Raw genomic sequence first — 26210 nt, forward strand, 5'->3', positions numbered from 1 at the left:
TGCTGTGGAGTCATATCCTACACATTATGAGCATAAACAAACCAATTAAAGACATCACATTAATACAGAATGAAGCTCAAGCTGCAACCCCTATACACACTTCCTTGAGAGTTAAAATTTCAGGTCAACTTGTACATATCGAGCAAGATCTTACCTATATAACTAAGTAGGACGGGAAGAAATATTAGACCATGGGTTGCTCCAAGTAGTACCATGGCTAGATACATCCTGAAGTAGAAGATCTGGAAAATCTGGGATTTGGAAAAGGCAAGCACTACTATTCCTCCAAATTTTGTGAGAGTAATGCCACTGAAAACCTGACAAAGGGGGAAACTGTGTTTAGTTTTATACAATACATTAATTGAAACAACAGGAAATTGCTACTGTCATTTATAAAACAAAATTGTTTTTATTCTAATCAACTTTATCTTACACTCTCAGTAAGTATGTCACTATAGGCTATGCTCTGTACCAGCTTTCAGGCCTCCCTGAGAGGGAGATAGGCAGTGTTAGAAACAGATATGAAAGCTAGGAGCTAAATGGCACCTTAAGCCTAGGTTATGGGTGCAACAATAATGTCTAGGTGTGTTTTTTTAAATAATAAGAATACAACACTGAAAATGAATGAACTGCTGCTAAACTATGTTCATTTTTCACACGGTCTAGTTTTTCCCCTGCTGATCCTTAAGGATAGTCCCCTAATATCCTTAAGAGGGTCTCTTCTCCAGTCTTCAGAGAGTAGCTGTAAATGGGGAGGCAGGAAAAGGTCCTTTCCTTCCACTCTGCAGTTTTAATTTGAAACCTTAAGCACAGTACTGTGCCCAGAGCTCAGAAACTACTTGTGCTAATGAAATTCCTGTCACAAAATGCACCTAGAACAATGGGAGTTTGGAGCACTGGAAATAGGAGCATACCCTTAAGGGGTTTCTAGTGCCACAACAGAATAGTTTTCAAAACAAAATACTTACAGAGCTGCCCATGTGGGATAGTGCTTCTTCAGCGCGCTCTGCTCTGGTTGGTTTTGTACTAACAGTGAATGCTCTTGTCACATGGCTACAGAATTCAACAGAGATACCACAACTCTGGAAAGAAGACAGCATAGGTTAAGCAGCTTACTACCACAAAATATCCCATTTTCAACATTCTAGGTATGATTTTTGTTGTTGTTAAGGAAGTTTCCCACACTTATGTACCTTTACTTCCAGCAGGAATGGGGAACCTTGGGATCAAGAGCCTAATATGGTCCTCCAGACCTCTTTATCCAACTTTTAGCACTCTCCATAGGCTACACTTTATATCAGCTCTGCACCTTTCCTGGACTCATTTTTAAGGTTTAATGATTAATTTTAAATTGTTCTTATTCATTGCATGGTTAAAAAAACATTTTCTGTATACCACTTAGAAGTTCTGAATATTAAGTGGTATATAAATGTCTGAAATAAATTGTCTGTCACTAGTATATGGAAATTTTCACATAAGAGAACATTGAGCCCTTGAGTAAAAAAGCCTGCCCACCTAGAAGTAGTTCACTTGACATGGAAAATGACTTTATGTATTTAGGCTAGAGAGCTATACCTGTGCTAAAGTATTTCTTACTCTCTGGCCTACTGATGAGTGCAGGGCCTCAACACCCCAGGATGCTTTAATCAGCTGGCAGGTGAGGCTAGCTGAGAGAAGGCAAAGAGGAGAGACTGGAATGGGAGCAGCTTACATTCTTTATGCTCTTTCTACTCTGAAAACAAAAGAGGACTGTGGAAGACACAGCAGACAAAACAATGCAGCTGGGATTAGGCTTCAGTGTCATTCAGCCGTTCCAAAGTTGAAAAGAGAAGACTTCATGTTATTTTGCAAGAAAGTTTTTGGGAGGAGGGTTAAAGTATTCTGAACCAGATTTTGGCAGATATTTTTGGAAACACGTTTTGATAAGAGTCTAATAGCCCTTTAAGATCATAGTCACATAGTATGAAGCACCCACACTGTAATTCAAGAGCAGGGATGGCCAACATGCTTCCCCATTCAGATGTTGCTGGACTCCCAACTCCCATCAGCTCCAGCTAGCATGGACAATTGTCAGGGAGGAAGGTAGTACTATTTCAGCAACATTGGCTAATGGCACATAACATTTGCTGTTCACCCCAAAAGTTAAGAAAGAAGATAGAAAAAGATGTGGGTGAACTTACCATGACAAGATTAACCAATGAAACTGCATTCAGGCTGATGCCCCAGAGCCACATGACTCCAAACATGTTGACCAGGATCATAGCAATGGTAAGGGTAACAACAATGGCAGCCCACACTTCAAAACCAAGCAGCACCATTGTTACTAAGAATATTGATCCAAGGGAAATACTGAGGTTAAAGATGGTGTCTTTCACAATAGTGAGATATTGTTCATAGAAAACATAGAACACGCTATATAAAGAGAATAGAAAATGTTCACATTGATAAGAGATTAACAGAATAAGACTTGAATGCTTGGCTACTTTGATACCTTAATTCTAAATTATTAATTTCATCTAGTTCTCAAAAGAGAATGCCACTTTCAGATTTTTCAAAATGTTTGGTGGAAGAAATAGGAATAATCTAGACATTTTAAAAAGCCAGGATGCAGAGAGTAGCCATGCTCTCACTTATAGAGCTTAATTTTAACCTATGTATGTTCTCTATCACTATATGTCTATTTCTGGTCTATGACTGTAATAAATCCATTCATTCAGAGAGTAACAAATTATTTATAGTGTTTTCACCATTAAAGAAAATTATGAAAAGTAATTTCCCAATTATTTCCCCAAAATCAAACTAAAGATCAAGGAAAAATGTGAAAGCTTAAAAAAGCAGGAATACTGAAAGAATTGCTAAGCTACTGCCGCAAGCAACTTGGCAGGAACGTATCCAAGGTTGTGTCCTTGAAAGGGCTGGGTAAAAGTTCCTGAGAGGCATGTACATTCTTGGCTTTGAACACTAGGGGGAGCTAAACCCACCTGGCCGTCAGCATTCCATCAAAGGAAAGCAAAGTTTCAGGACAATTCAGTAACCCTTGTTATATTACAGTGTGTAAACTGTTCTTAAAAGCTATGGCTCTGAAATTTGTGCAACAGCATTTTGATATTCACAGTTTTATGTCCAATCCCTTTCATAATGACCTCCCAACATGGAATTCACTTTTTTTACAGCTACTGCACACTAGGTCAACATCATCACCCCATGGTTCAGTAACAACATTCAACCCACCAGAATGTATATTTTTCACCCAAGATTGGGCCTATTTAACACACACTACATTGTACTGATTTTAAACACTCTGTCTGGAAGCCTCAACTAGTACAAAAGACCCCATCTGCATAGGTTGGCAAAAACATCTCTCACCAATTACAGAATATTACCACTGGGTTTGCTTCCACATTCTGTTAAAAGTGTTGCCACCCCCACCCCCACCTGTATAGCCTAAACATGGACTCCTGGGGAGCACACTTTCCCATACAAATCCCCCAAGGTTTTAAGATCAGCTGATTAGACACTATCCAAATGCTACCCCAAATTAGTTTCTACTAGAAACACAGCTGTGGGTCTAGATTTCTGGTGTGCAGGCCCTTGACAGGTTTGTTATGTTCCCCTTTGGCCTCCTTTTGGAGACATGATAGAACTTCATTGCATCAGGTCTTCAGAAATTAATAGTGTATAACAGTTCTGTTTAATTTGTTTTCCTGTTTTAATATCCATGAGCTGTCATGGGAACTTCTTGCTGTTAAAAGCTGGTATATAAGTAAGTCAAAGAAAAAAACACCCTTTAACGCTTAAATATTTGACGGGGGGGGGCAGAGGTGGAGAAAAAGCCATGTACCTGTAGGGGAATACATGATAGTTCTTTTCTTCAGTGCTCATGGATTTAGTAATATTGTATGCTATCACACGTGCTTTCTTCATTGCATCAATGAAGTCTGCAGAGGTTTTCAACACTGTATGGTAAGTCATGAAGTAGGTAGCTCCAACTTCAGAGCTGTTTACAAAGTTAACTGCAGAGCTATATGCTGCATGTCCCCTGTAAAGAAAAGTACAGTCAGCACACATATCAACTGAATGATTATTAGGCTCCTTCAGTTAAAATTAGCTAAGGCATCCAAGAGACAGCTAGCTTCTACAATGCTGTTAGGACACTCCTGGGCACAGTACTCTACGATTGTGTAACAATTTGCTAATCTAGAGAGATAAGGGAACACAGTATTTTGCCAAGGCAGGCGGCCAGTGTCCTTCAACTGACATCATTCTCATCTGTCAAGAAGGAAGGCAAATGGAAGAACAGGCACAGAGCAAATGTAAAATGGTGTAAGACAGTCATTCGCTTCACCCCCCGATACTGTGTTGTCATCTTCCTCAGTAGGCCCTGGACTACCACTGTCTGACTTCTTGCCAAAGAATCCAGCACCCTATGAGTTGGATCCACAAACAAGCTCCTCTCTGATGGAAGGATGTGTGAAAGGAGAGAACCTATGGATCCAACTGAATACCCTTCACAATTGTGCCCAAATATGTAATTCTGCAAAATAAATGCAGATGCTTTCTTCAAGGACCACAATGATAGATATGTGGAACAACAGAAGGCAATGTTCTGGGCTGTCAGAATGAAGGCCAGACACTTAGATTGGTACTGCACATCAACAGCAGGGGTACGTATGGAAAGTGGCAGCACAGCATATTCTGGGATGTGGCAGGGAGGTCAGGGAAGCTCCAGGTTAAGAAAGACATTGCAAAGCTGTGCACACATCTGTGGGACAAAACCGTCACCAGCCCAGAGCTGCCCTGATTTCATCACCTCACACTGCCTGATCCCATCAAATGTGGCACTGCTGCCACTCCACACACAAATGCCTCATTTACCACTGGTGGTAAGCGTCTCTTATACTTTATGACTACAGTGTTTGTCAGAATAAGTTTTACTTTGAAGGAAAATGTGTCCCCTCTAAATGCTCCCCTGTTGACACATACCCTTTGCCACATTTTGGATTAGGGTTATCAGAGAGGAACATTGGCAGGAATTTCATGAAGTCTTCACCCTGAGGTCTCTTCTTCCCTTCTGGAGTCAGTGGCCGGCAGCGCACACAGGATGGATCAACAACTGCATAAATATTGTTGGAAAATGTATGTTAACTGGCTACACACAAAAAAAAACCTGCTTCACAATAAAGCAGTTTCATCAAAGAACCAAGATCTTAGCTGAAGAGTCCCATTTTTGTGTGCAAAAGACACCCAAGCAGTTACTCAATTAGAAGAACACCTTGACTGAACGATGTATGAAATGTTGGAAAATTCGGGGCAGACTAAAGAAAGTACTTCTTCACACAGTGCATAGTTCAACTATGGAATTTGCTCACATGGCAAGCAGTGATGACCACCAAATTGGACAACTTTAAAAGAAGATTAGACAAATTCATGTGATGATAAGGCTACCAGTAAAGGTAAAGGTAAAGGGAACCCTGACCATTAGGTCCAGTTGCGGACAACTCTGGGGTTGTGGTGCTCATCTCGCTTTATTGGCCGAGGGAGCCGGCATACAGCTTCCTGGTCATGTAGCCAGCATGACTAAGCTGCTTCTGGCGAACCAGAGCAGCGCACGGAAACACCGTTTACCTTCCCACTGGAGCAGTACCTATTTATCTACTTGCACTTTGACATGCTTTCGAACTGCTAGGTTGGCAGAAGCAGGGACCAAGCAATGGGCGCTCACCCCGTCGTGGGGATTCGAACCGCCAACCTTCTGATCGGCAAGCCCTAGGCTCTGTGATTAAACCCACAGCGCCATCCACGTCCAGAAGCTGCTAGTTATGATGGCTAGGTTCTGCCTCTACAGTTGAAGCGAGTATGATTTTGCATACCAGTGGCTGGAAACAATGGGAGGGAAGAGCACTCTTGCGCTCAGGCCTGCTGCTTGCAGGCTTCCCACAAGCAACTAGTCGGCTACTATGAAAACAGGATGTTGAACTAGATGGGCAACTGGCCTGATTCAGCAGGCTCTTCATATGTCAGCATTTTTTTAGTAGCAACTGCCATTGGATTCTATTCAAATGTCACTATGTCTATAATCCAACCCAAATGCAGATGGCACAAAGCTATGAAGTCTACTTTCCTAAATTTAAAGCGGAAGTGCTTCACACGGCAAGCTCTATAGGAAGCAGTTCCCTGTATAGCAGTAGCCGTTGCTGCTACAGCACACAACACATTACTCAGCTGTGTGTAAACATCGAGAAATGTGTTGGAAGCAAGAATGGGGACTTGCCTCCATGATGCTGATATGAATTACTGTATTTTTCGGTCCATAAGATGCACCGGACCATAAGAGGCACCTATTTTTTAAAGGGGGAAAAAAGTAAAAAAAAAATCTGCCTCAAACCTGGTGGCGGCGGCGGCTGCGGAAGAGGAGAAAGCAGCTTTTGGGCTGCATGTTCCTCCTCCGCAGCCCAAAAGGTTCCTCCTTCCTCCCCCACCCCTTTGCCTCTGGCTTTAAAGCCAGCTGGGGAGAAGGGGAGGACACTGTGATCCGTCCCTTCTCCCCAGCTGGCTTTAAAGCAAGGGGGGGGGACCGCAAGCACGGCACACAGCATCAGGGCAGCTCTCCCCTTCTGGGCTGCTAGGTCCCGCCCCTGCCACCTCTTCACTGTGTTGAGCGAGAGGCAGCGGCAGGCAGTGGAGGAGATGCTGCTGTTTCCTCCCTGCCGCCTCAGTTCGCAAAAACAGGCTTGTTTTTGCGAATGGAGGCGGAGGGGAGGAAACAGCAGCATCTCCACTGCCGCCCCTGCCTCCCGCTGAACACGACGGAGGCAGGGGGTAGCAGCAGAGATGCTGCTGCTTCCTCCCCGCCACGTCCGTTTGCAAAAACAAGTCTGCTTTTGTGAACGGAGGCAGCAGGGAGGAACAAGCAGCATCTCCTCCGCTGCCCACCACCACCCCCTGCCTCTCGCCGCTTGCTTGACAGGGAGCCTTTGCGCCATAAATGCACCAACATTTCCTCTTACTTTTTAGAAGGGAAAAAGTGTTTCTTATGGAGCAAAAAAGACAGTAGGTCAGTTCTTAATGTCCAATATGTGTTATCAACACTAAACTATTAGCTGTATTTGTCAAAATGTAGGAATTTAAAAGCATACTCCACATCCTGTCCCCATGTAAAATATGCAAGCTGGATTAGGTAGGCATGGCTGGCATCAAAGCATGTTAAGAATTCCACGCATCCCAACAGGAGAATTCTGAGCAAGATGTGTTTAAGGGAGTGTACAAAGGCAACAAACAGTACCTGAAGCATTGCAGAACTGCCCAGTGGTGTTGTAGATTCTGCAACAGGATGACTGTGGTTTGACCCAATCAAAGTAGTCATCAATCCAAGAAGAAGGAGCATAACCAATTTTTGTGCTACAATATGAAAAACAAGCCACCTTTATCCAAACATTATTAATGAACTTTCAAAACAGGACATTTCTCCCACTAAATGTTCAGTATACACAACAGTCTAGTTTGTCTGGAGGATTAGCAATTGTTTTCCTAGACTACAAGTAGAAGTGTTCAGAATTTCACAGTTCATCTCATGTAACTTAAACTGCCATTGGGAAATCTTATGACTTTTTAAAAAAAAATTAAAGATGAGTATTTTACAACAAAATGCCATAACATAAAATATACTTAATTTGATTGTAAATAATTTTGAGGGTTTAACAGAAAAGTGTCTTTCATCCTTATGAAATTAGCCAAAGGTCTGGAGAAGAGGAATGCTTCTGCCTGTCGCCCAAAGATATGTAATGAAGGAGCCAGACAAGCCTCCTTGGAGAGAGCATTCCACAAGCAAGGGAGCAGCTGCAGAAAAGGGTCATTCTCAAGTTGTCACTCTCTGGACCTCTCACCAAAGAAGCACATGAAAAAGGGCCTCAGATTATGATTGCAGTGTCTGGGTCAGTTTATTTGCTGAACAGACTTTATGAAGAAAAAAGTGAGCACTTACTAACTGTTAATCTCTGCTGCATCAAATATTTCTTGAACTAGGGAGTTGTTGTCACATCCTGTTCCACCACACACCATATTTTGCCCATCCAAAGTAGTATAGTCATGTCCTTGTTTTAGCACAAAGTATACTGGAGGACCTGCATGCAGGTATTTGCTGAGAGAGCTGAAGTAATCCAACATGTACGAGTCCTTATCGGGAAAAAGGGGAGAGGGAATGAGAAATATGAAGCTACTTAAAATGCTTCTCTCTACCCTATACATGGTAAGACAAGAGTAGTATGTTGTTTGCAGTTGTTTTTCCCACAGAAAAAGAGGGGCATAGCATGCAAAAGTCACTTACATCTGGCATCGACAGGCTCTGGTCCAGGCCAATCTCGACTTTGTTGGCAACTGCTATGCTGAAGGACAGCACACCCACAAATATGGATATCTAAAAATAGGTGATATTTCAAAAAGTGATTTAACTCACAGAAACAACTTTTATTTACACATTCAAAGAATTATGCATCTGTTAAACAATTTGGTTCCTGATATCAAAGATCAGGTTTTCATCTATGTTTGGATATAATTGGATGCTACTTTGAATCAAGACTGAACTGTTCAACACTGAACTGATTTTAACCACCAAGTGGCTTTTTGGTTTCTTAGAATTCCTGAGCAATGGTGGGCACAAGGCTGCTAGTCAACTTAATATTGCTGTAAAATATACCGTATTTTTCCATGTGTAAGACACCCCCATGTATAAGATGCTCCCTATTTTGGGGGGCTCAGATTTAAGAAAATGGGGGGAGATGTATCCGTGTATAAGATGCCCCCTAATTTTTGACATTATTTTTAGGGAAAAAACCTAGTCTTCTACACGGAAACATCTTCAAATATATTAATCACAAGAACTCCAGAATAAAATGTATGCCATACTGCATTGGCAATGTGATGGAAGCAACAATTAGAGCTTACAGAACACCACTACTTCATTCAGGCTACCAAATAACTTAAGACATCCTGAAAAACATCAGTGATAGTAGGGAGAAGAATCTTCACAAAATATTGATGAACAGTTAAAAGACTCAACTGCTGCATTTTGATTGATAAAGTTAGCATAAAAGTACACCCCACCCCCCAAAAAGAAAAGACTTTCAGCCAGTCTCAAACATTAATGTCCACATACCACAACTGGTCTCATCCAATCCTTAAGAAGAAATGGAGAATATATATTTTTGAAGAATAAAAACAACACACTTTCAGAGTGCTGAACATTATTGATCTCTTCACCACCTTTGATACAACACAGAATATCATATCGATTTTTCTGAAAAACAAAATGCCAAAATCAAATAAGCTGAAGTAGCAATTAAATTACTCAAAACTAATGTTGAATGTATTGTAGCAGGCTTACCTCTTGACGCTTAATATCCAAGCCCAAGAGGCTTACAAAGCAAGTAATTTGAAGGAGAAAGTCAATAAATACAGCGACTGCAGCAAATAGGGAGAAAGTACGAACAGCAGGCATAGTAGACAAAGATCCTAAAAGAAAGACAGAAATAGAAGTATCGTACTGTCTCTCTCAATATGAAGAAGTGCAAAGTTTATTTTAATCCCTGGTTGTCAAATTAACAGTGCATGCTTAAGATTTCTACAAAAAGATGACAGAAAATCATCTCTCAATACCACAGGCAGCATGCATAGCAGCAGGTGCTTTCAAGGGTGAATATAATCTCATGTAAGATAATTTAAGTAGATGCCATAATTTCACAAGCAACCACAGAATAAATGTTGGTTTATCATTTTGTTCCACACGATGACCCTTTTCCTCCCTAGCTGCCAGCAATACATTGGGTAGAAGACAAATTTAACATTACCAGCTAGAATTTAGCACAATGTAAAAAAATAACAAAAAACTGGGATGATAAGCTGTATAATGGTTTTGCTTTTTTTGCTTTTAGTAACTTTCAGTACCCCCCAATACAAATCTTGTGTGTGATCATTTCCACAGCACTCCCCACCTCTCTGACAGAAGTTCCACTGCACAACGCAGAAGAGAGCGATTAGCAATAATGGCTTAATAGACCATCTATGTTCTAATTAAGCAGAGTATGTATTTATCTGAACCCTGCAATTGATGAGGATGAACATGCCTTATTTTTCTGTGTATAATATGCCCCTGTGTATAAGACAACTCCTATTTTTTTGAACTCCAAATTACGGAAATGGGGGGAGATTGCCCAGAGTTGCTGAGCTTTTTTTGGGAGGGGACTGAAGACAATCGCTTACCCGCCTCAACGACACTGCCAATCGCACACCTCAACAAAGCCACCAATTGTATGCCCGGCCGCTGGCAATTGCCCGCCTAATTGCCGTAGCAGCAGCCAATCGCCAGCAGACCATGCCGTGGCCAATCACCCGCAAAATTGCTGCTACCAATCTCCTCACGCGGCTAATCGCCCATCCCCACTCTGCACTATTCATGTATAAGATGATCCACAATTGTAAAAAATATTTATAATACAAAAACATCATTTTAGATATGGAAAAATATGGTATATTGAAACCAAAAATGAATTACAAACTAAAAATCCTTACCCAATAAAAAGGCCACTGTCTCTGAAAATGATGACAGGAACATACTAGGAGCCACATCTCCAAGGATTCGGCCTATCTGCTTGTCTAGAGTTTCACCTTGAAGGCGTTCATCTCTCTGAAATAGTATTCATTTGTTAGAAATCAGATCTAGAGAAGGTTCTCCTTGGATCTATGATCCAAACATTTGTGTTCAAGGAAATATAAATACGCATCTAATGTTTCCTAGAATGTACATCAATCTTGCCCACTCAATTCTCCTTATCCCAGAACAGTGATCATTTCACACAGTCACTATAGAAAATGAACATATATGAATTTTCTGGTTCCCCTTTTCCCATTTCTAGTCACTTCTTTGTGCTATGTCCACTAGAAGAAAACAAAACATCTCTTTATTCTTTGTATAGTACAACCAGAATTTTAAGTGTAAGGCCCTCTTACACTTGGCCCTCTGAAGGCAGCACAGGGGCAATAGGATTGTGTGAATCTTTGGGGTATATTCAAGTTCTGTTAGGGTTTGGGGGAGCGATGGTAAGGGATAAACTGAATGATATTGCTGGTGTATTCTCTCTCTTTCTGAAAAATCAATAAAACACATTTTTAAAAGGGTTGCGTGAATGTCCCTGTCCACAAAAAGAGAGAAATCCATCTCCGAAAGGGAGGTCCAAGCATGGAGGCCTCCTCACAGGAGCAGAGGAAACGTCTACTGCTGCTGGTGGTTCTTCACCAGGGCTTTGACAATGGAGACAGAAAAGAGGGAGAGAGTTCCAAGGGCATGCCAGGACAATTTCCCCTCCCATTACAGAAAAAGCCTGCAAAGGTGGGAAAGAAAAGAGGACCAACACCCAACACTACCCCGCCCCCCAAAAACTGCATCCTACAGAGGTTTGACAATTCATGCCCCACCCGGAAGAAAAACTCGTACTATTCTACAAATTTCAGACATGAATATGAATAAAACATGAGCTTATTTTGGATCAGATCAAAAGCTCCTCCTAGTCCATTATCCTGCATGTGGCCTACTATTTGCCTCCAAAAAGTCCACAAGCAGGATAAGAAGGTGATGCCTTCTCTTGCTGTTGTTCCCTGGCAAGTGGTATTCAGTGTCAAACTATCCCTTAACACAAAGTTGCCATATAAGCATGAATATGGTTATCCTCCATAAATTTGTCTAATCCCCTTTTAACAAGCGAGCCACACCAGCAGCAGTTATATACTGTGGCAGTGAATTCTGCAAGTTAAATATATTATGTGATACAGTACTTTCTATTGCCTATCTAGAATATATCACCATTCAATAACTACAGTTACAGCTTTATGTGAGAGAAAGAAAAACTTATTTGCACATATATGATTTTATAGTCGTCTGTCACGTTCCCTTTCAGAGTCATCTTCCCCCCTAAACAGATTTCAGCCTTTCTTTGAATGGAAGACACTACAACACTTTGATCATTTGGGTTGCCCTTTTCTAGATCTAGGGTGCTAAATCTGTACACAGTGTTCCAAATGTAGCAGCACTACATATTTGTGTAAAAACATGAGTTATAACAGCAGTTTAGTATATGGTTACCAGATTTTTTTCAATGAATCCGGGGACACTTTTTTTTTTTTTTTTGGAAGCTGAGTAGCAACACGGAGTCAGTAGGGGGGATGGTGAGGCAAAAGACCCTGGGCCCAAGCACACATGCATATTGTATAAAGGTGCAAAGCCCTTCTTTCATATACTGTGAAACATAAATGCGCAGTTTTTAAAAAACTGGGCAATGGCCACCCGCCCGCAACTCTTAAGCCTCCCCTGATCTCCTTCCCCCTTTGTTTTGACTGATCGGGGGAGGCTCGGGAGTTGCAGGCGGGTGGCTGTTGCCCAGTTTTTTAAAAACTCTGCACATTTATGTTTCACAGGGTGAGAAAGAAAGGCTTTGCACCTTGCCTGGCAGAGAAATTGTGCGCCTTGCGCCCCTCCTGGGCAACGGCCAACTCCCGAGCCTCCTCTGATCTGTCAAAACAAAGGGGGCAGGGGGCAGGAGATCTGTACCGCCAGACCTCCCCGGTTCCCCTTCGGCAGTGGTGGCAGCAGCGAGCAGCTCCTGAAGCCAGCCAGAGCCAACTGTGCTACCAGGCTGGCTCCGAGCTGCTGAGACTGCCGCTACCACGTTTCCCGGGGACAGTTTTGCAAATCTAGGGACATTTCAGGGATGGAATTTGTCTGGGTACAAATGTCAAAGAGAAAAACAACTACGAGACTTTTAGAAGACATGTTTAGGGAAGCTTTTAATGTTTAATAGATTATTGTATTTTAACATTCTGTTGGAAGCCGTCCAGAGTGGCTGGGGAAACCCAGCCAGATGGGTGGGGTATAAATTATTATTCTTCTTCTTCTTATTATTATTATTATTATTATTATAGCAAAACCTCTTGCATCAAGGGGCCATGGCTCAATGGTAGACCACATTCTCTGCATGAGATGATCCCATGTTAGATTCCTGGTATTTCCAAGTAGGACTAAGGAAGACTTAGGTTTGTACACCTGGAGAGCTAGCGGCAGTCAGTATACACAAAACTGAGCTAAGGAGACCAATGGTCTCATTCAGTTTAAAGTAGCTTCCTATCTGACCACAAGTTAGAGGAACACTACTGGCCTAAATGGGCCACTGATCCCACTTGCATATTCATATTCAACTTATATTAGTAGCTAATTTATTACACACGGGGGGGGGGGGCAGGAATCAGAAAAATACCTGAAATGTCTGGACAATAATGAAAATGTTGTCCACTCCAACTGCCAGCACTAAAAATGGAATGACTTCAATAACAATCAATGTTAAGGGAACTCCAAAATAGCTGAAGATGCCCAGAGAACATGCAACTGAACTCAGTACAATCAGAATGCCTGCAACGCCCAAGGAAATTTTTGAATCCACCTAGCAAAAGAAGAAACAAATCACAACAATTATATTTAAAATACCTGATTGGTAATAATTATAAATGTTTTTCAAGTACAATTGTAGCTTAACAAAACTACCTCACACCAAAATCTAGGTGTAGTCTTGCATAAAAAGAGCCAGAATAGGAATGTGTATCCTATTAGAAACCACCCAGTGCTGAAAACTAGCATCAAAATATCATTAAAACCTCAGTGTACACCCACAGCACCTAATCCAGTATTCAGTATATATAAAGAAAGATCCTTTGCTGGATTAGTGAGAGAATGATTCTGAGGTTGAATAAAATATTTCCTTTTGGTACTTTGAAAAGGGAAGGAACCTGCAATCAACTCAGTCAACACAAAACAGTTGCACTGAGCAGCCAATTTCTGTTAAGTTTTTCATATACCATATTACATGACAAAGCATTTTTTTAAAACCATGGTATGAAGTTAATGGAATTCCCCTTATAAAAGTAAAAACACACACAGATGAGCTAAAACTGTAGTCAAATATATAATAAATGTTTCAGCCCACTTTTCTTTGTTGTAGACTTGCTTTTAAAACATTAAAGATACATACCAAGAATCTAGCAGCACTCTTGATGTGTCCCAGAGCTATAGAGATATACACAAACATTACTGCGTAGCTAATTACAACAGTACTGACATCACCGTAGCTTTCCCGGTCTATTTCATCTTCAATGCTACGTTCAGCAGAGAAAGAAATTGTTAAATTTGAGTTGTTGTAGTTTTTCAGAAAAGAGATGAACCTGAAAGACAACAAATCAATGGGTTCTTAGAATGTCAGAAAGAATTTCTCACATTATTCACATAGGCCTCCATTATTATTTTTTATGTTAGTTGTACTTCTGGACTAGACCTAACATTCTACTTTATCTTGATGACTACATGCTTCCCATATGTCCCAGGTTATCCTTAGGCTCAATTCATACTTTTAAGAAAGTGTGAAATGTGAAGGACAAAAGTAAAGGCTGCCTCACAGCCTGCTTCAGCTGAATGTTCTGTGACCACCTCCAAAGGGTGTTCTATGGGAACACCCTTGACTTTTTATACTACTGTGGGTTTAAGATGTAGTTTAATGTTATTTATAAGCCACCTTGGAAGGATCTGTATCATGAAAAGAAGGATATGAACAAACATCTGATGTCTTCAGCATCTTATGCTCGCATAGGGAAACTGTGCAGCTCCAAGGTTACACTAACTCAGGCATGTCCAAAGTCTGCTTCGGGGGCCTAATCCGGACCCTGTGACAGTTTATTTCCTGGGGTAAAATCCTAAAAAAAACCTCAACAACTTTTGATTGGCCCTTTGGCCCTCAAGGCCCTTCACTTCATCAAATCAGTTTGGACACCACTGCACTAACTAAAAGTTATGTCAGATAAAACACTAGCATTTTGTCTATAACATGTTCATTTCTGAGTTACACAAATAGCTTTTTGTTTGTTTAAAAAATTGTGTAGTAGACCTTGCCAGATTCTCTTGGGCAGGCAACTGACTCATCTCTAGTATAAGAATTTTACATGCAATGTTTCAGTTAAGCCTCAATTAGAAAGACTTACTCCTTTTCCCAGGCCAGTGCTTTCATTAGCTTTTCTGTGTCATTGTAGTAATTCTTGACAGGAAATGTGATCACAAGGGCTGTAGCATTATTGTAATTTTCACCTAGGCATTAAAAAAAGATAAAATACATAAGGAACTATTTTAAGGATTATAGGCAGCATGACCAAGGAATGATGAGAACTAGAGCCCAACAACATATGGCAAGCAACATGTTGTCTATTCCTGTTATAAAGCGTCTTCCATATTCACTTCATGCTACTTCACTAAATAAGACCCATTTCATTTACTAGCAGAAATAGTGTCATGTGTGCTAACCTAAGCCGATTTACACAGATGTAAATGCAACTGATCTCAATGAAACTTACCACCAGTCTTAAGGGGCCCAATTACTAGTTCTCCCCCCGCTCCACACACCATTGTCCTCAGAAGGTCCTCATCTCTCCTCCCCAACCCATGCAAAGTGTTACAATTGCTTTTAGGTATGTATGCTTGGGTCTTCCTTGCTGAATGAAGTAAAAGAATACTAGCTCACACACTGGCTTTTAACCAGTGCACTGAAATTAAATAGTATTCACCAGAAAATTGGTTTTCCATCCAGACTAAATACTCCACTATCTTACTAATTCCTACTAAACAAGAAAATACTGTTTGTTGTGTGCAAGTCACTATTCCTCATCATGAATATTTTCCCACATGGCATGGAAACACCACATGGCAGTGGTAACGTTTTGCCAGCAATTTGAGATGTAGTGTGTACTTCATAGCTGATAAAAAGTGTAGGCTATAGGCTGGATACTAAGATGACTGTATTACCTTAACAGTCTTGAAAGGAGACTGAGAATCGTAACAAATGGATGTGGAAGCTACACCTTCATTTCAGTAAGGTTTCCCCACCTGTTTCGATCCTTCACACCTACCATCATATCCACCCATCACCAACCAAGGAAACACAGGGCCACCAAATGTTCCCAAACATGGATCGTGAAGCAATGTTGTGTCATTCAAAGAGGCTGGAGCCCTGTGAAATTCATATACAGTTGTTAACAGTTATCCAAGTAGAACTTGTAAACATACACTGCTTGTGACAATATTGCAGTAGATCGTATTTTGAAGTGAAGGCTTTCTGAACTCCCATTATTTACTTTGGAATGCCCTTGAATCCATTTCATTTTCTCCCTTAACACCTCAATCATGTATATTCTCTACTTACTCTGAAGTAATTTCCAACAAAGTAAGTAATCCTATTTCCAATCATGTAAGAATAGCAGTATGGGACGTGGGTGGCGTTGTGGGTTAAACCACAGAGCCTAGGGCTTGCTAATCAGAAGATCGGCGGTTCAAATCCCCACGACGGGGTGAGCTCCCGTTGCTCAGTCCCTGCTCCTGCCCACCTAGCAGTTTGAAAGCACATCAATGTGCAAGTAGATAAATAGGTACCACTCTGGCGGGAAGGTAAACGGTGTTTCCGTGCACTACTCTGGTTCACCAGAAGCGGCTTTGTCATGCTGGCCACATGACCCAGAAGCCATACGCCAGCTCCCTTGGCCATTAACGCAAGATGAACGCCGCAACCCCAGAGTTGGACACGACTGGACCTAATGGTCAGGGGTGCCTTTACCTTTACGTATAGCAGTAAGGTGTGAGACCTTTACAAGTACAAAGATCAGCCCAATTAAGCCAATTGTTCAAGCCTTCATAAAGTAAATTTTATGAAACCAGGAATAGAAACTAGGGAGCAAGCTCCATCTCCACCCCAGGCACTGGCTTATATTAATCCACAGTTTCTCAGTTTGCAAGGAATTCTGTCTAGGCTCCAAAGCAGTGGTGGGGCTTGGTACCCTGATCCTGGACACAAAGCATGGTGTATGAATGATGCTTTCTCCAAACCAAGTCAACAGCTCCTTTTTAGTTTTACTTAAAATGTATTCTACAATCCTTGTATCAAGCAAAATATCCAAGAAGCAGGTAGAACAAAGAAGGAAGCGAAAGTCAGTCTGTTGAACAGATATTCAAAAGCAATTTTGACAAGCTACATATATATATGTGTGTGAAATATCACTGTGCTTACCGGACACAGTACAAGAGGTGAGAGTGGTAGTCCGCATAGACAAAGAATTCATCACCAATACTGTGATCTAGGACAGAATGACTGTTCTGGAAATAATTGAGTACACTTAAAATAGTACAGTTGTTGTTGTTGGGAGCAAGAGGAGCCAGGCAGATGTCCTTCAGCATTACGGTGTCATTTTTATAAGAAGCAGTTATGTTTTCAATAGCATTCTGCAAGTCTAGCACCTGAAAGGATGAGAAAGGAAGAACTCAAGTGTCATAGCAGCAGAACAGAACTTTTCTTACATCCATGCATCAAACAACCTTTAAGATATGGTGGATAAAGCCAACCAACTGTGGCTCAACTGTACAGTCTAAAGGAGATTAGATTATGAAAATACAGGTTTCATAGTACTGCTTAGAATGTATGGTTTTGTTTTATTTTATTCTGCATTTATGCTGTAAACTACCCAGAGCATTGATTTACAGTGGAAGGGTAGGATATAAATACAGAATTCTGTATTATACATTAACATACAGCAACTGTTAATTCTACAATAGGCCAGTTCAGACATAACTAGAGTTCTCAAGCATAGCACCCTCAGACACCCACTAAGATAGGCTCTCTGTCACTCCTAATTTTTTAAAAATTATTATTATTTTGGTTGTTTTGCTTGGGTGGTTCCCAGCTTTGGGAGGTTGTCTTTTTGTGTTTTTTTGGGTGGTGTAAAAGTTTTGCTTGTGGGGGAGCGGTACTGAGCATTGACAGTTCCTCTGTAAAATGGGTGCTTTGTGATACACCCTCTGCACTTTAGATTTTCAAATGTCCCCCTAGGCCTAATAGGTTGGGGATGCTTGCTCTAAACCACAGTTTGTATTACAAGAACAAGCTGCAGTGAGCCTTGGGCTTGTAAACTCCCACCTCTCCCCCTGGCAAAGGCTGCAAGTTAGAATTTGAAAGCTTTTCTTTCTATTTCAGATTAACCACTATATGCAGTGTCATCCAAAACTTGACAAACTGAGGTTAAGAGTAACTATGATTAGTTGAGAAACAAGCCAACTTCAAAACCAGAATTTATGAAGCTAGCTTGTTTCAACTAACCATAGTAAAGAGTAACCATAGTTGAGGGTTCAGATGACATGATAAACTGTAGTTAATCGAAAGCAGATATGGAGACTTCCAATCCCCTTATTGAGGCTTCGTCGGAAAAGGAGTTAATAGCTTGCGAGTCTGGTGGGAGACTCAATTCACTTGGAGTGCTAAACCATGGTTACATCTGAACCAGTGTCATTATGTGCTTTAAGGATTCTTAGTGCAGTCATAGTCAAGGTGGACACAGCTACCTGGAACCGCTAAGCCATAACTTCAAGTAGCAGTAGCAGATCAATTCTTGAATGGTACACAATACTGATTGTTCAAGGGCTTCTAGGGCTTACACAGGGCTTAAGTATCTGAACAGGGGCTTCCCTGAAATTCTTGGTAACTGCCAATCAAAGGCATCCTTCCCACCCAAACCCCTTTGTTTTTCAGTTTTCCAACTTGCACCCCTGCATCCACTGAGCATGCAAAAGGCTGTCGTCTATATTACCTGATGCAAGATATCTTTAGTTAATGGAGGCCCGAAAGGAATATCTGCTCCTGATGGATATGGAGAATAAATTTCTGGCTTGGCGTTTGGAGCTTGGATAATAAGTTGTTCAGTACGGAAGAAAGGTCCAAAGTGAGTATCAAAATACTCCTTCTCTTTGCGAGCTTCACTGTTTGGGGATGACCAGAGGTCTATAGGATTTGTTGTTACTTTGACAAACATCAGGCCTGAGGAGCACATGGCAATAAAAGCCAGGGAAAAGAGCACAACAGGTCTTGGGTTTCGAACACAGAAAGCCCCCCATGATGTGAATGTGACTCTTAACACGTTCTCAAATCTTTCACCCAGCCTTTCACACGACGTAGCGTCTCCTGCAAGAACAAGAGCACATCCAGGTAAATAAGATATCCATTTCCAACACGACTCATATACCTAACCAACAATTACAATTAATTAGGGCTTCCAGGTTTTTCTGTTTAATTTAGGAACAGGAACAAAATTGTAGAAAATGAAAAAGAGGACTATGACATTATTAAGCCTGGCTCCATATAAAATAGGGCATAATTCAGCCACTGAATGCAGAAATCAGGAAGTACACCAGCATAATATGTGTGGAAGAACTGTGAAGAAGAGTTGTGTGTAGGATATTTATTTTAAAAACAAATAATTCATATTATTAAGTTCCTTTTTTATTACAGAGAGAGAGAGAGAGAGAGAGAGAGAGAGAGAGAGAAATGGCATGCAAGGAAAAAATTCAGGACATATCGTTTTACAATACACCCAGCATGTAATTTAATATCTTATAACCAAAGTTATTAAAGAGGAAAACACACAGATGCTGTATCATTACTTTCTAGAACTTACCAGTATTCTGGCGTAAGTTAACAGAATAGGCAATGTTGCTGTCAATAGGTGTGTATTCAGAAACAAAGTGTCTCTTCCTGTAAAAGAGATGAGCATGAATAAGAGCACTGAGTATATGATTCTCAGCTCTATTTTATTTAATACTGTGATTCAAGACAAACTACGTTACAGTTTACAAAGAAAATACAGAAATTGTTATTACAGATTTTTTGTTCCTGTTATTAGAGAATTTTTGGAAGCCAAGTCTTCATTACATCAATTACAAGTACTTGCGCTGAGCCACTCTGTGGTGGCTAAAGTATGCGTATAGTGCTTAGGGAAAATCCATCAATAGCCATTTCTGTGGCAGGTAACTGCATTGCCATATTTGACATTAATTGCTGTTCTTCAACATAGTGCCATTCTCTCTCTCACTGGATCATTGCAGAGTCACAGCATTCTCTCTGCTTCGAGTTAGGGAATATTTATCCGGAATGGATTACGTTCGAAAACCAAGGTTTCACTGTAGCATCTTACACATACCTCCTAAGCTCTTCAGGTTTGTGTAGAATACAAGTTTACAAAGCCATCAACACAGTGCAGGCACTAAGACATATACAGTGGTACCTTGGTTTACAACCATAATCCATTCCGGAGGTCCGGTTGTAAACCAAAACATGTTGTAACCCAAGGCGCTTTCGCCAGTGGATCCTCCCCTCCCCCAAATGAGTTGTAATAAAAAAAAATGGGTTGTAAAAATAAAAAAGGAACACACACTTCCAGGTTTGACATGGTTGTAATCCAAAACACTTGTAATCCAAAGCGGTTGCAAACCAAGGTACCGCTGTACATTTTATGAACCCGAAGCACTTACTACATTTGGCCATTTTCACATGTCACATTAAACCATGATTCGATTTAATTGAATGAACTGTGTACTTTGCTACTCCCCTGCTCCCCTCTTCAATGTGCCCAGCAAGAAACATTACATATGAACAAGCCTTGGCTTATCGCCATAGTGTGATGGGAAACAAGCCACAAGGCATTGCTTCGCACATAATGGAAAAAGTCAGCCTCTGGTTTCTTTGTTGTTACTGATGCACTGAAGGAAAGAGCTACATGCATGTTCACTTTAAACCATAGTTTATTTTAAATAAGGTGACATGCAAACTAGGTCACAGAATCATCATGGCTGAGCATGCTGATATTAATCATCCCTTCTAACAACATAATTATTATTATCGCCTTCTATTGTCCTGTTATTCTCCTTGATAAGCATCTTGTAAAACAAGCGCACCAAGCTTTTTTTACCACCTTCTAGTCGGGAAGCACTACAATCACAATCACTTTGTTTTAGAGCACAGTGTTTGGTTTCAACACATTCTAAGCAGTTATCTCCCTCACCAGCTAATCTATTATAGGTTCCTAGTGACCTCATTCGAATTCTCAAAAATACTTCCTCTTTCTCAGCAAAACTGAACTATTGAATTAGTTTGCACAGACTAGAGTGGCCAGAGGCTTCCATGTGGTACAATTTCATACAAACAGTTTCATTGTACCAAGCTACAATGGTGCAATTGTCGGGCACAGACAAGGGTTCTATGAGACCATTTGTAAACAAACAAAAATTAATTTGAGAGTTACAATACATTGTGGGGTATTTTGATTTCCCCCTTCCCTGTCTCTTTAAAACTGAGCAATCAGGGAGGGTGAATCCCATGACTATGAACAGCTCATAGGGCAGTTGTTTACTCTGACAGATTTTCTGCTGCCTCTGTAGTTTCAGAGATAAAAAAGATGCAGCTGGAGATACACAGTGCAGCAGCACACAGGATTTATTTTAAGTCAACACCAGGTGCAGAAGAAATCTCAAGGTAAGCCAGCTAAGCCTGACATATAACAAGCACTCTCCTCACCTTGCCATGCCAAGTCTGTCAATATATACAGTACTCAGTGTAGGTGTAAAATGTATAAATATACTGGTATGATATACTTGTCCTGGATAGTTCCTTAAAGCACAGAGAATGCTAGTGACTGTTCAGTTAACTGCACACTAAGCAAAAACAAAGCATTACTGAAGTATGGGGGTGTTCTAAATGCTGTCCATGTGCAAGCTGTTCATTGTCAAACAACATGGCTTCACTCTCTACAGCAGATTTAGCCGGGGGGTGGGGGGCTGCAGGATAAAAGAAAAGGTTAAAGTCCCACTGGATTCTACCCTTAGTGAACAGTGGGATTATTTAACAGTTTATGAACAACTCCAACACTTAATTTTCAATGCTGTTTAAAAAGGGAGCTATTTACCTGTAACACCAAACTCCAAAAACTGCTGCAAAAAACACAAGCAAAAATCCTGTGTAGGAGATCCACATGATGACATACATGGCATCCAAACCAAGCAAAAGCCAAGGTAAAGGAGGTGGAGGGGGTTGTGGTTTGGGACCACAGACAATAGAGCAATCCTGACAACTGCAAGGCCCAGTGACATCATCCACAGACTCATTACAGCCTTTGGTGGCATTGTTCATAGGAGTCATCCCACGGATAGAAACATCTAACAAGAGAAAATTTAACACACTCAAAAAATACCCAAATATACTAAAATTGTAGATATAATCTATGACCAATTAAAACCAACGTAAACCGATAATGGTTTCCGTTTGGCAACTTCAACTTGTATTGGTGCCAAACCATTAGAATTTTTTTTTTGTTCACTAGTGTAAGCAAGTTTACCATTTGATCCAAGGCCCATAGAAGTAAAATCTTCCAAGCATTCAAAATTGCCACAAGTTACATATGTATTAATTGCATTTAACCCACCCCACCTTCTGCCCAAAGGAGCCCAGGGCAGCAAACAACAAGTAATAAGACATCTTTCAAAGAATTGTAATGTAGATGCACTCTGGAAAAGATATCAACTTAAAAGGCTGATTGGAAGAAGGTGGTCTTCGGTAGATGCAGAAAAAGACAACAGTGACAGTTCCTATCTAATATTTCTTCCATACATGCTCACACACAAAAAAACATTGTGAGGAAGATAAGCCACAGACAGTGACCTCACAGCATCTCCTCCCCTTTGTAAGTATGTATCAGCATTCATTTAATTGCAGTGTGTGATTATAGCCTTACATTTTTATGTATATATGAAATTATATGCATACACACCTAAAGCTATAGCCTTATTAGCCCAGTAGTTAATCCTGCATTGCCTAGGGGGATGGTCCAAATTCAGTATGTACCGTATTTTTCACTCCATAGGGTGCACCTCGTTTTTAGAGAAGGAAACAAGAAAAAAAATATTTTCTCTGGTTTTCCTCCTCTAAAAGCCCTGTTTTTTTGAGGATCAGCTAAATGTTTTGCAGCTTTTCTGCAAAGGGAAAAGCCCTGGTTTTTTTGAGGATCAATTCACATTTCTGCAGCTTCTAAAGGAAAGGGAGCCTTTTCTACAGTTTCCAGACAGATAATCTAATCAGCCAGTCACATGTCACTGGGGAAACAAACAACCACCCTCTGCAGCACATTCAACAATGGAGGCCTGGGCAAGAGGGCGGGGCTGAAAGGGAGCCGGGGACTCTTATCTCTCTCCCCATCTCTTGCTGATCAGCTGCTGAGCGGGGTCCTTTCAACACCCCCTTTTCTCTTTGTAAAATAAAAAGCATGATCCTCTTTTGGCCCCTGGGCAATTCAGCTCCAGGGACCACCATTCACTCCATAAGACGCACAGATATTTCCCCTTACTTTTTAGGGGGAAAAAAGTGCCTTATGGAGCGAAAAATACGGTATTTGTGGCTCAAGGAAGTTTAAGACACTTGCAACTAATAGTCAATAAGGAAAAGTTTATTTAAAACATTGTTTCCTACCTGAAAATATTGGAATCATGTTGAAAGGAGTTTGACCATTATCCTTGCTGAACATGTACTGAATCCAGTTGGTTGCATTGCATTCCCTAACATCTTTTCCACACAACAGTCCCAGTGCTTTAACATTGCTTGATGGTGCCTCCACATCTTTACATGCATTATACATAGCTAGAAGTATCATTTCAATAAAGAAAAAGACAATGCTGATAATACAGTAAGGATACAAATAAGAATTTACAAAGCTGGCTCAGTATCTGAAATAAAGCAATTCTTAATTTATAACAGAATAAATACTTGAAGACAAAAGGTTTTGACACAGTCCAAGATTAATCTAGGCTTCACAAATCTTCTCACTAGCTCACCAATGGATTCTCCACATAGTTTTCCACTAATTGCCAAGCATGCAGGAAGGATCTCTTGTCCTTTGCACTAGCCTTTACAGAAGACAAGAGTGCCATTTCTGCCTCTGAAAAGGTAAGGGCAAGATAACCCAACCCCAGTGCTGTGAGAGGATCTGGGGCAAACAGCAGCAGCAGCAGCAAAGGAATCCATCTTCTGCTTGCTGTGGAAACTGAAATGTACAAGGAGGATGTGACAATTTGGTTGCAAAGGCATAGCTGTCAACTTTCCCTTTTTTTGCAGGAAATTCCCTTATTCCAGTGCCATTTCCCACTGCAAAAAAGGAAAGGTTGACAGCTATGGCCGTTTCCCAATGCAAGAAAAAGGAAATTTGACAGCTATGTGCAAAAGTAGCTGGGTGTGTTCAAGCCCAGCAGTTGCCTCAAACAGGAAAGGAGGAAACTGCTCTATTGCCTAAGAGACTAAGAGACACTCCAAATTTTACGAGCTCTGGAAACTTTGTGGGAGCCCAGCATCAACATGTATCAGTGGAATTTTGCCAACAGAACTGGACAGGGCAGATGAGAAATGCTACCCTGGTACTTTATGGGGCACTGGAGAACAAAAGAGTTGCCAGATTTAATATTCTGTGGGGGAAATGAACTGTAAGATTATAGTCTCTTGAATTAGCCTTGCAAATAGGATTAATGCTGGATCCCATTTTTCTAACTTCAATGGCACATATACACACAGCTCTCTTCCTCCCCAGACACTCACTCAATCCTTTCTTTTCTGTACTACTCAACTTCTGACCTGCAGATGAACCACACAGTTCATTTACACATGAGAATACAGGCAAATAACTGCTTTTCTGCAATCTTCTAAGAACAAAAATAAATGATACACAACTATTTGATTGCCTCGCTTACCATTAGCAAATTTTTCTCCAATGTAATACTCCAGTTCAACGACGTTGGTTTTCTTCTCTTTTGTAACTGGATCAATATATGAAGTTGTATTTGTTACATTGAGAAATTCAGACTGATGAGGACTGCAGGATAGTTCGCAGAACAGGTTTACAAAATTATAAGAACATGATGGGCACCTGAAGAGAGAGTAATTATTAAGCATTTATTCATTTATCCAGTATGTGCACACAAAATGCAGGAATTTTCAGAACGTAGCATTTGTCTTCAAGAACAACAAACAGTTCTTATGGTCCATATATCAAAGCTTAAATTAATAATGCACTCCTGAAATGTGTAGTTCTAAGAATGATCACCAAGGGCTACAGCAATATTTAGTACAGAAAAGTTCACAGCATTTCATCTGGAGGAAAGAAATGAAACTATGTAAGCAGCACAGTAATGAAATCAAATGAGACATACAGTCGAATCTGACATATGCATGCTCAGAGGTCAGTTCTACTATAGGAATACTCCCATATAAGAATGTGTAGGCTTGCAGCCCAAGATTCAGAAGCCACCATTTACAGTGGTACCTCGGGTTACATTACCTTTGGGTAATGTAATTTCGAGTTACGAACGCGGCAAACCCGGAAGTGAATACTTCTGGGTTTTGCCGCGCACACATGCACAGAAGCGCTCTATTGCGCCTCGCCTGTGCACAGAAGCGGTGCCTCCGGATACAGACTTTTTGGGGTAAGTACAGACCCCCGGGATGAATTAAATTCGTATATCCAGAGGGTCCACTGTGTTTAAATTTCAGTATTGTTGCCCCAATAAAAACTGAAGAAAATATGAACTATAAACAAATATGAAGAAAGCATCACAGAGACTCTTCAGATAGTTCTCTTATTGGAAAGATGTCTGGAGATATTATTAAGCAGAATAAAATCATTAAAATGCTTAATATTTACATACATTTATTTGACCAACCTTTCTAGAAAGTTGTCTACTAAAATGCATCTCTCTGGTAGCATTCCACCATCAGAGAATGAGCAGGACAACTTCTGGAGCACTTGTTGGGTGAAGACAGACATTGTAATAAAGGCATTTGTAGATATATATTTTCACATTATATTTCCTAGACAAGTAAATGTCTACCATATATTCTCTAGTTTACTGAGAAGCGGGAGTGGGGGGGGGGGGCAAATACCACAAGCAACAACCAGACAAGTGGCTCCCACATACCTGGAAAGAAACTGCAGCGGGAGCTCCAAGTTGTTTTTCAAAGCCTGAAGTTGTTCTACATCACAACAAAGGCTAACATTCTCATAGAAAAAACCTGGGCAGAGTTCCTTAAGAGAAAATAATATATATAAATATTTAAAATTCAAGTATTATAAAGTAGCCTGTAATTTTTTTCTTCTACTGCAAGGGTCACACACTCAACTTTAGACAATTGCCCTGGAAAATATCTCACTGTTTTCAACAGCTTACTTACTAACAGGCTTAAAATCACTGTAATAGTGAAATTAGTAATTACTATTTCATACTTGCT

General features: G+C 40.6%; 1 protein-coding gene across 2 annotated transcripts in view; it reads right to left on the reverse strand.

Annotated features, from left to right (window-relative positions):
* The window catches only part of NPC1 (NPC intracellular cholesterol transporter 1), a 47992-nt gene that overhangs the window by 6427 nt on the left and 15355 nt on the right, over positions 1-26210 (reverse strand). For both annotated transcript variants that reach the window (XM_033155040.1, XM_033155039.1), the window contains exons 3-24: positions 25901-26007; positions 24677-24852; positions 23409-23576; positions 21853-22102; positions 19570-19646; positions 18706-19076; positions 17136-17362; positions 15985-16085; positions 15067-15169; positions 14067-14256; positions 13299-13481; positions 10564-10678; positions 9380-9507; positions 9152-9292; positions 8324-8413; positions 7982-8172; positions 7283-7398; positions 4984-5113; positions 3842-4039; positions 2181-2412; positions 969-1082; positions 155-317 (exon numbers count right to left, since the gene is read on the reverse strand). In XM_033155040.1, the coding sequence (XP_033010931.1) occupies positions 155-317; positions 969-1082; positions 2181-2412; positions 3842-4039; positions 4984-5113; positions 7283-7398; positions 7982-8172; positions 8324-8413; positions 9152-9292; positions 9380-9507; positions 10564-10678; positions 13299-13481; positions 14067-14256; positions 15067-15169; positions 15985-16085; positions 17136-17362; positions 18706-19076; positions 19570-19646; positions 21853-22102; positions 23409-23576; positions 24677-24852; positions 25901-26007 (3571 nt within the window). The remainder of the gene's footprint in view (positions 1-154; positions 318-968; positions 1083-2180; positions 2413-3841; positions 4040-4983; positions 5114-7282; positions 7399-7981; positions 8173-8323; positions 8414-9151; positions 9293-9379; positions 9508-10563; positions 10679-13298; positions 13482-14066; positions 14257-15066; positions 15170-15984; positions 16086-17135; positions 17363-18705; positions 19077-19569; positions 19647-21852; positions 22103-23408; positions 23577-24676; positions 24853-25900; positions 26008-26210) is intronic.

Source organism: Lacerta agilis, chromosome 7 (assembly GCF_009819535.1).
Source record: "Lacerta agilis isolate rLacAgi1 chromosome 7, rLacAgi1.pri, whole genome shotgun sequence".
Lineage (NCBI taxonomy): Eukaryota > Metazoa > Chordata > Lepidosauria > Squamata > Lacertidae > Lacerta > Lacerta agilis.